At 38.3% G+C, this 10,931-nt stretch overlaps 1 protein-coding gene across 1 annotated transcript in view; it reads left to right on the forward strand.

Moving 5' to 3' along the window:
• The window catches only part of usp19 (ubiquitin specific peptidase 19), a gene marked incomplete at its 5' end in the record, with an annotated part of 42,165 nt that extends 36,258 nt beyond the window's left edge, over positions 1 to 5,907 (forward strand). The window contains 2 exon segments of the mRNA XM_079581211.1: positions 31 to 206; positions 5,621 to 5,907. Coding sequence (XP_079437337.1) covers positions 31 to 206; positions 5,621 to 5,887 — 443 coding nt within the window. The 3' untranslated portion in view covers positions 5,888 to 5,907.
• Positions 5,908 to 10,931: the final 5,024 nt, after the last annotated feature.

Here is a 10,931-nt window from a genome sequence, read left to right on the forward strand (position 1 = left end):
TAAACCCTCTCTCGTGTCTCGTGTTTTCAGGATGGCGCCTGTTTGACGACAGCACGGTGACGATGGTGGAGGAGTCGCAGGTCGTGACGCGATACGCATACGTCCTGTTTTACCGCCGCAGGAACAGCCCCGTGGAGCGGCCGCCGCGCTTCGTCTCGCCCATGGGGGCGGAGCCACCCGGCGCTGCAGGAGCCGCTGCCAGCCAGGTGAGGGCGCCACCGAGCAGCACTGCAGGATCACTGTTAGACTTAGATTATGTGAAAGGTGGAATTTAATAAAACACATGAACAAACGTCGTTCTTTCACTGAGTAGCTGTAAATCATTGTGAATTTATTTGTCATTTTTGGGAGTAGTAAGTAACCAAAAAAGCAACACAACATTAGAAAATCGAAGTTACACATTTGTTACTTACAGATTATGGCATGTGTAGCTTCCCAAAGATGTAAGATGAGCAGAGGTAGGATGTCAACACCTTCAGACATTTTTCTCACACTACTTTATGCCGGCTGCTTACAGCAAAGGACCACGGTTAGTGCCGGATGTTCTGCTCCGGAGGGACAGTCTGCTGTGAAAACGTGAGATATCATGACACAAATTAAGGTTAGGGCCAGGGAAATGGTTAAACCTCTTAACTCCCGCCTGAACCGAGAGGATCTTTTTCCTCACGTCGTCAGATTATTTTTCCAAATTTTTTTTGTTGAGTGTTCAACTCATTTTTGTCACATTTTTGTAATTTTTTTGTCACATTTTTGTCATTTTTTCGTCAATTTTTAATCAAATTTTTGTCACATTTTTATCACATATTTTGCCTTTTTTTTGTCAATTTTTAATCAATTTTTAATCAATTTTTTGTCACATTTTTGACATTTTTTTGTACATTTTTTATCAATTTTTTGTCATTTTTTTGTCCATTTTTTCGTCAATTTTTAATCAAATTTTTGTCACATTTTTATCACATTTTTGTATTTTTTTTGTCATTTTTTGTCACATTTTTGCCTTTTTTTTTGGTCAATTTTTAATCAATTTTTAATCAATTTTTTGTCACATTTTTGACATTTTTTCGTCCATTTTTTATCAATTTTTTGTATTTTTTTTGTCACATTTTGTCACATTTTTGTCATTTTTTCGTCAAATTTTTCGTCAATTTTTACGTCAATTTTTACGTCAATTTTTACGTCAATTTTTAATCTTTTTTTTTGTCATATTTTTTGTCACATTTTTGTCATTTTTTCGTCAATTTTTAATCATTTTTTTTGTCATTTTTTGTCACATTTTTGCCTTTTTTTTGTCAACTTTTAATCAATTTTTAATCAATTTTTAATCAATTTTTTGTCACATTTTAGACATTTTTTTGTACATTGTTTCGTCAATTTTTGGTAATTTTTTTGTCACATTTCGTCACTTTTTTCTCACATTTCCATCATTGTTTTCGTCTCAGTTCTGTCACTATTTTCTCACCTTTTTTCCAGAAGCTTTTGGATTGGGGTTAAGCCAAACTGGAGAAAACGTGCTCGGTTCAGGCGGGAGTTAAGGGGTTAACCTTAAGGATTAGGATTATTTGTATTTTTAGACAAACCAACTCATAGATCTATATAAACTCACAGCAGACCGTCCCTCCGGAGCAGACGATCTGGCACTAACCGAGGACCACCGGGGGCAGTGTAGCGAACACACAATAAACAAAGAAGACCCCCAAAAACTATGGGATAATACCGACACCTTGTGGGCAAACGAAGAAATGCACCAGAAATAAAAACCAATAGAATATCGAATGACTGACGGAAACGATTGAGCCGTTTAGGTTCAGTATTGGGGCATTTATTTACACCCCTAATATGTGACCTCCCTGAGCCGCGGGGGAGACAGAGCCACTGCAGTCAGGAGCAGGAGACTGAGCCACTGCAGTCAGGAGCAGGAGACTGAGCCGCTCCTGTCAGTTTAGCAGCAGCTTAATAACGATTTTTGTTTTAAATAATCCTCCATTTATCCTCGATCTGGAGGAGATCGCGCTGGGACTGACCCAAAAACAGTCACTAACATGAAGCTCTTCTCCCGCGTCGTGAAACGTGTCAAACCTCACTTCTGAAGAAGCTAGCGACAGTTGCTAAGAGGGCGGGGCTTTGACGAAAAGTCAGTTATGTCATTGGTCACGCTCGTCTCGTAATCCGCCTTCAACAAGAAGAGTCTGAAAGTCCAAGATGTTTCTTCTCCAGGAGCCTGATCAAAGACTGAAGCAAATCTAACGAGCCTGTTTAGAAGCCGACTTTAAAGTGATTATTCAGAGAAAGGCTTTGCTGCATCAGAAAGAAGAAGACGCTGCTTTAAACACATTTATCAGTGATTCATCTGAAGTCAACAATCGACCCCCACCGTAAACCACCCTGGGTTTAAAGTATCACTGTTTTTGTTCGTTTTGTCAGACACTAAGGTTAGAGATGTTAAAGATCTTTTACCTTTACATGTTTCGGCCGCCATCTGCAGTACTTCTGATGACGGCCTGCAGATGGCGGCCGAAACATGTAAAGGTAAAAGATCTTTAACATCTCTAACCTTAGTGTCTGACAAAACGAACAAAAACAGTGATACTAGAACTAGGGAGGCACCGATACCACTTTTTCTAAAACCGATACGAGTACGAGTACTTGGATTTAAGTACTCGCCGATACCGAATACCGATACGAGTACAAGGCATTTTCTTCAACATTCTTACTTTTTTCACAGCAGATTAGTTTGTAATTAGTAGGGATGCACCGATACCGATACCAGTATCGGGTATCGGGCCGATACCACGTGCTTGTACTCATACTCGTACTCATTCATGAGGTCCCGATACCAGAAACCGATACCATTTGACGTGCGGCCAGCGCACCTACGAGGCGCACCTCTCAGCTGAGGAGAGAAAATAGCAACAAACTCTAGTGGAAATACAATAATCCACATAGAGCTGACTTTATTACAGACTGTGCTCTCTAAACCAGAGTCTGAGCTGGATTTAACCAGAGCTACATGTTGTTAGAGCTGCAGCGTCTGCAGTGTTTACAAGATACAGGCTAACGTTGCTAACTCGCGGCTAGCGCAGTTTTGGCCATTCTGACGCCGTTTTATGACCAGGGGTTTATTCTTCTGAAAAACTAACCCAGCGACTAAAAAGTCCTCAGAAAATCCAACGTAAAGACATATAGCATGTCCATATTGAGCGAAAATGAGCTGCAGCAGAACAATGAAAACGCTGTAGCTTCTCGCTAAGTTGCTACAAAACACACGAGAAAATCCACACGGAGCTGAAGTAAAGACGAAAAGAGACCATTTAAGTAACATCTCAATACTATTGTTAAATAAAAACACATAAATGAATAAAGCACAGACATTGGGCTTTTGGACATGGGCTTTTCTGTTTATGATGGACAGAGACATAAAAATAAAAAATTATATTGAATGAAAATAAAAATAAATGGTATCAGCACAATTCTAATATAACTGCTCTTAAATGTGTAGCCTACTTGTAATGTAAATGAGTAAATTTACTAATTACAAACCAATCTGCTGTGATAAAAGTAAGAATGTTGAAGAAAATGCCTTGTACTCGTATCGGTATTCGGTATCGGTGAGTACTTAAATCCAAGTACTCGTACTCGTATCGGTTTTAGAAAAAGTGGTATCGGTGCATCCCTAGTAATTAGTAAATTTACTCATTTGCTACACATTTAAGAGCAGTTATATTAGAATTGTGCTGATGCCATTTATTTATTTATTTAAATTTTCATTCAGTTTATTTTTTAATTTTTATTGCACTGTCCATCATAGACAGAAAAGCCCATGTCCTAAAGCTCCCAATTCCTGAGCTTTATTCATATATTTTTATTTAACAATAGTATTGAGATGTTACTTAAATGGTCTCTTTTCGTCTTTACTTCAGCTCCTGTAGATTTTCTCGTGTGTTTGTAGTAACTTAGCGAGAAGCTACAGCGTTTTCATTGTTCTGCTGCAGCTCATTTTCCCTCAATATAAACATGCTGTATGTCTTTACTTTGGATTTTCTGAGGACTTTTTAGTCGCTGGGTTAGTTTTTCAGATGAATAAACCTCTGGGCTTAAAATGGCGTCAGAATGGCCAAAACTGCGCTAGCCGCGAGTTAGCAACGTTAGCCTGTATGTTGTAAACACTGCAGACGCTGCAGCGAGTTAGCATCGTTAGCCTGTATGTTGTAAACACTGCAGACGCTGCAGTGAGTTAGCATCGTTAGCCTGTATGTTGTAAACACTGCAGACGCTGCAGCGAGTTAGCATCGTTAGCCTGTATGTTGTAAACACTGCAGACGCTGCAGTGAGTTAGCATCGTTAGCCTGTATGTTGTAAACACTGCAGACGCTGCAGTGAGTTAGCATCGTTAGCCTGTATGTTGTAAACACTGCAGACGCTGCAGCGCGTTAGCATCGTTAGCCTGTATGTTGTAAACACTGCAGACGCTGCAGCACGAACAACATTAAGCGCTGGTTAAATCCAGCTCAGACTCTGATTTAGAGAGCGCAGTCTGTAATAAAGTCAGCTCTATGTGGATTATTGTATTTGCACTAAAGAATTCTCCAGTTTGTTGCTTCTTCTCTCCACAGCTGAGAGCTGCGCCTCGTAGCTGCGCCTCGTAGCTGCGCCTCGTAGCTGCGCCTCGTAGCTGCGCCTCGTAGCTGCGCCTCGTAGCTGCGCTGGCCACACGTCAAATGGTATCGGTTTCTGGTATCGGGACCTCATGAATGAGTACGAGTATGAGTACAAGCATGTGGTATCGGCCCGATACCCGATACTGGCATCGGTATCGGTGCATCCCTAACTAGAACACAAGTAGACACAATGAACGTTACGAAGTTTATACTGGGTTTAAAGTGTCCTGTCCTCAGTAGAGCTCGTCCTGGGTTTAAAGTGTTCTGTCCTCAGAGCTCGTCCTGGGTTTAAAGTGTTCTGTCCTCAGTAGTGCTCGACCTGGGTTTAAAGTGTTCTGTCCTCAGAGCTCGTCCTGGGTTTAAAGTGTTCTGTCCTCAGTAGTGCTCGACCTGGGTTTAAAGTGTTCTGTCCTCAGTAGTGCTCGACCTGGGTTTAAAGTGTTCTGTCCTCAGTAGAGCTCGTCCTGGGTTTAAAGTGTTCTGTCCTCAGAGCTCGTCCTGGGTTTAAAGTGTTCTGTCCTCAGTAGTGCTCGTCCTGGGTTTAAAGTGTTCTGTCCTCAGAGCTCGTCCTGGGTTTAAAGTGTCCTGTCCTCAGTAGAGCTCGTCCTGGGTTTAAAGTGTTCTGTCCTCAGTAGTGCTCGACCTGGGTTTAAAGTGTTCTGTCCTCAGTAGAGCTCGTCCTGGGTTTAAAGTGTTCTGTCCTCAGAGCTCGTCCTGGGTTTAAAGTGTTCTGTCCTCAGTAGTGCTCGACCTGGGTTTAAAGTGTTCTGTCCTCAGTAGTGCTCGTCCTGGGTTTAAAGTGTTCTGTCCTCAGTAGTGCTCGTCCTGGGTTTAAAGTGTTCTGTCCTCAGTAGTGCTCGTCCTGGGTTTAAAGTGTTCTGTCCTCAGAGCTCGTCCTGGGTTTAAAGTGTTCTGTCCTCAGTAGTCTGTCTGCAGAGCTTGACCCGGGTTTCCGCCAATCGCAGGCCTCTCGGATTTGGCGGGAACTGGAGGAAGAGGAGGAGGAGGCGGCGCTGGCGTCAGGGCTGCGGCGGCGAAGAGCGCGAGGAGGAGGAGGAGGAGGAGGAGGAGGAGGAGGAGGAGGAGCGGCCCCCCAGAGCAGACGGCCGTCCCATCACCCGGAGGAGGAGGACGCCGGCGCCCCCTACCTGCTGCTGGCCACCATGGCGGCCATGTTCGCCCTCTTCGTCAACATGTTCTACTCGCTGCTGTTCAAAGCGCCCTGGAGCTGAGCGGGAAACGACTGGATACGACTGGATACGACTGGACCGGGCTGAAGGAGGATCGTGTTCTGCCGCGGGGTTTGCCAGCAGGGGGCGCTGGAATGTAGTACACAGATTAATCCGACTCGCAACAATTGATAAGTCGAGACGCTGCAGGTGAAAACATTCAAGTTTAAAAGACAAAACTTATTCTTTGCCAGGCTTTTTCATTCACAAATACTGACGTGTGTTTGGTATCCACGTGTAGCAGGAAAGGCTGTAACCAAGGTGACGCTGTAATCCAAATATGGTCATTTCCTTTGTGTGTTTTCAACATTTTGAAACTATTTGGAAAATTTAGAGAGAAAAAAATTTGAATTTCAGAAAAGTTTGAAAAATTTTAAATTTTGGTTTGAAAATATTGAAGATTTGAAAATTTACAATAACATTTTTTGGGGGAACATTTTGGAAAAGTAACAACCATTTGGGAAAAATTTGGAAGGAAAAATTGAAAAATCGAAAATTTTAAGTTTACAAATATTGATCATTTGTAAATTTACAAGATTTCTTTTTTTTTTGGGTGGGGGGTTGGGAAAGTAATAACCATTTTGGAAAAATTGGAAAAAAATAAAATAAAATTGGAAGTTTGAAAATGTGGAAATTTACAAGAACATTTTTTGGGGGAACATTTTGGAAAAGTAACAACAATTTGGGAAAAATTTTGGGGGAAAAAATCAAAATTTTGAAGTTTAAAAATATTGATTATATGTAAATTTCCAAGACTTTTTGGGGGGAGAATTTTGGGAAAGTAACAACCATTTTGGGAAAATTTGGAAAGAAAAATTGAAAACATAAAAAATGTTAAGTTAAAAAATATTGATAATTCGTAAATTTCCGAGAATTTTTTTTTTTTTTGGGGGGGGGGGTTTGGGAAAGTAATAACCATTTTGGGAAAAATTGGAAAGATAAATTGAAAAAGTCAAAAATTTTAAGTTTAAAAATATTGATAATTTGTAAATTTCCAATAATTTTTTTTTGGGGGGATTTTGGGAAAGTAAACAACCATTTTGGGGAAAAATTGGAAAGAAAAATTGAAAAACAAAAAAAAAAATTGGAAGTTTGAAAATATCGAAAATTTACAAGAACATTTTTGGGGGGGAAATTTTGGGAAAGTAACAACCATTTTGGAAAAATTTGGAAAGAAAAATTGAAAAACCCCCCAAAAAATTGGAAGTTTGAAAAAATTGATAATTTGTAAATTTCCAAGAATTTTTTTGGGGGGGGATTTTGGGAAAGTAATAACCATTTGGGGAAAAAGTGGAAAGAAAAATTGAAAAACAAAAAGAAAATTGGAAGTTTGAAAATATTGAAAATGTGAAAAAAAATATTTTTGGGGGGGAAATTTTGGAAAAGTAATAACCAATTTGGAAAAAAGTGGATCTTTATTTAGTTTTAATATTTGGGAAAATTGAAAAAAAAAAAAAGGAAAACTTTGATTAAGTTTGGAAACTGTACTCCTAGAAGAAGAAGAGAAATTTGAATTTTACAGATTTTTTTTCACTCACATCCGTTCATTCAAAAACTAAACCAGATCCAAAATCCCTCTGAGCAAATCTTTGGACCTAATGTGTCACTAAACAAAACCACACGTTTGAACCATGTCTGAACATTATTTAGATTTCACCGCTGAAAATGAGTTTCATGTTTAACAGTTTAATGTTTATTTCTGCATTTAGATTTTCCGTTTTCACCTGCAGCGTGTCAGTCCAGCCTCACGAACAAAGTCCTCGATTTGTTGCATAAAAACTTAAAAATAACAGAATCCCGAAGCTTTAAATCCGCCCTGCAGCTCCTGGACAAACCCCTCGGTCCCAAACGTCCGAGAGGCTGAAGACGACGCCTCCGCAAACTTAAAGGGAAGCTTTAGATTTTCACCCCTGCATCCGGGCGGGGCCTCGAAGCCCTTTAATATTCACTGAAGGAGGAACGGACACGCGTAGTTCGAATTCAAGTCAGAATTACGTTCAGATCCTTAAATCCTCTCCCACCAAAAGTCACGTGGAAATTTACTGAACTCCGATCTGCCCGGACGACTGAGAATCCCTGGACTTGAACGTGTTTTTGTGTCTTTGTTCTCGTCGCATTCAAAGCCATATTGAGAAATGTTTAAAGGAGTCGTGTGTTTTTAGGATCTGAAATGTTGAATGTGTTTTTGGCCTCAGGGAAACGCAGCCTTAAACTCGCCTTAATCGTCGACACAAGCGCCGCCTTCAGGACGTTTCACGGAACTGATCGATACTCGAGGATCTGATCGATACTCGAGGATCTGATCAATACTCGAGGATCTGTGCTTTAAATAGTTTTTATGTTGAACGTCTTCCTTTTGCTCCGCTCTGTTTGATAAATGCAACACTTTCTGCTCCACCACGTTTCTATAAAGCTCCGAAGTCTGAACTTAATTCAGTACTTTTCACTTAAAAATAACAGAGTAAAAGTAGTTATATGTGACCAACAGTATCTTACTAAAGTAACGAAACCTGGTACTTTGACTAGGGCTGCAACTAACGATTATTTTGTAGTCGATTAAAGCAGTACTAAGTAATAAACCCTCCCGTAGTCCCTGTGGGGGTGATACAAGTGTTTATGGGATGATTGGAGGGTCTTTCATCGCCCCCTGGTGTCTCCACCGGTGCGGAGAAAGCAATACACACTAATGGAATCAGGAAGAAGAAGGGTTAGTGCTAGATCGTCTGCTCCGGAGGGACAGTCTGCTGTGAAAACGTGAGATATCATGACATAAATGAAGGTTATGGCCAGGGAAATGGTTCACCTCTTAACCCCCGCCTGAACCGAGAGGATGTTTTTCCTCACGTCATCAGATTTTTTTTCCCAACATTTTTTGTTGGGTTTTCAACTCATTTTTGTCATTTTTTCGTCCATTTTTTCGTCACATTTTTGTCACATTTTTATCACATTTTTGTCATTTTTTCGTCAATTTTGAATCAATTTTTTGTCACATATTTGTCATTTTTTTTAAATAAATTTTTGTCCTTTTTTTGTCATTTATTTATCAATTTTTTGTGACATTTTTGTCACATTTCCATCATTGTTTTCGTCTCAGTTTTGTCGCCATTTTCACACCTTTTTCCCAGAAGCTTTTGGATTGGGGTAAAGCCAAACTGGAGGAACTGTGCTCGGTTCAGGCGGGAGTTAAGGGGTTAACTTTAAGGATTAGGATTATTTGTATTTTTAGACAAACCAACTCATAGATCTATACAAAATCACAGCCTCAATCATCCATTTTTTTTCCAATTTCTTGTGACATTTTTGTGACATTTTTGCCACTTTTTCATCCATTTTTCGTCACTTTTTTGTCACATTTCCATCATTGAAAGCTATATTTTTCAGTAACATGTGTTGCCTTGGGAGAATTCTAGGTTTATTTCGACTGCAACATTGTCCTTTTTCTCACAAATACCACTTTTATGTAACTACTTTCTAAATAAACTGTAACACCCTTGATGTAGGGGGTGCACGGGTGACCACTGAAAGACAAACGTCGGAAACCACTGCTTTTGGACAAATAAACTTCAGACTTTGGAGCGTTTGGAGGAATGTGGTGGAGCAGAAAGGCTTAAACCTAAAGGAGCGGTTCCCTCATAATGATTTTGTGGACCTTCTCTCGTCCAAAGGGCTTTTTTCTGGTTCCTGAGGCGCTTGTGTCGCGAAGTGAAGGGTTCTTTTTATTTTTGTTTATTGTGTGGAACTGTTATGATCATGAATGATGTTAAATCGAGACGCTGCAGCTGAAAACGTTTCCCCCAATGACTTAATCCTTCTTTACTTTACCTCCCATGTATTAAATGTTTGCACAAAATGGAATTAACTGAGGTCCAATGTAGAGTAATACAAATAAATATAGGCCTAGGCTGTTGTCTATACAGGAACCTCTATTTATCTTTTGCCTTTTAAAGTTCTGATAAGGATTTATAGATAAAAAAACAAAGAAAAAACTCCTTCCGATGTTTATTCTCTGATATCGATTTTCCGATATATCGCGATGTTTTGCGGGACGATACAGATGCTTTTGATGACGTCATGCATAGTAACCTCTTAACTCCCGCCTGAACCGAGAGGATCTTTTTCCTCACGTCATGAGATTTTTTTTCGATTTTTTTGTGAGGTTTTCAACTCATTTTTGTCACTTTTGTCACATTTTTGTTCATTTTTTCATTTTTTTTTAGTCTTATTTTTTTTTTTTTTGTCAAATTTTAATCAATTTTTTGCAATTTTTTTTCACATTTAGTCATTTTGTCAAAAATGTGACAAAAAATGACAAAAAAAACACAAAAAATTGATAAAAAATTACAAAAAATGTGACAAAAATGTGATAAAAAATTGACCAAAAAATGGAAAAAAATGTGACAAAAAATGACTAAAAAATTACAAAAAATTCACCAACAATTACAAAAAAATATCAAAAAATGTGACAAAAATGATGAAAATTTGACGGAAAAATGACAAAAATGTGACAAATGTGATAAAAAATTGACCAAAAAATAAAAAAAATGTGATAAAAAATGACAAAAAATGTCACACAAATGTGATAAAAAATTGACAAAAAAATGACAAAAAATAATTACAAAAAATTGACAAATGTGATGAAAAATTGACGAAAAAATTAGAAAAAAATAAAGTTAAAAAAAATTGACAATTACAAAAAATGACAAAAAAATGTGATAAAAAATGTCCCAAAAATTACAAAAATTTTACTAACAATTACAAAAAAATGTCAAAAAATGTGGCAAAAATGGGATGAAAAACTGACCAAAAAATGAAAAAAATGTGACAAAAAAATTACAAAAAAATTACAAAAAATTGATAAAAAAAAATGATAAAAAATGACAAAAAAGTTACAAAAATGTGACAAAAAATTGACAAATGTGATGAAAAATTGACGAAAAACTTAGAAAAAAATAACAAAAAAGTTACAAAAATTTGACAAACAATTACAAAAAAATGACCAAAAAATGTGATAAAAAATTGACGAAAAAATGACTAAAAAGTTACAAAA

This window comes from Gobius niger, assembly GCF_951799975.1.
Source record: "Gobius niger genome assembly, chromosome: 22".
NCBI classification, from domain to species: domain Eukaryota; kingdom Metazoa; phylum Chordata; class Actinopteri; order Gobiiformes; family Gobiidae; genus Gobius; species Gobius niger.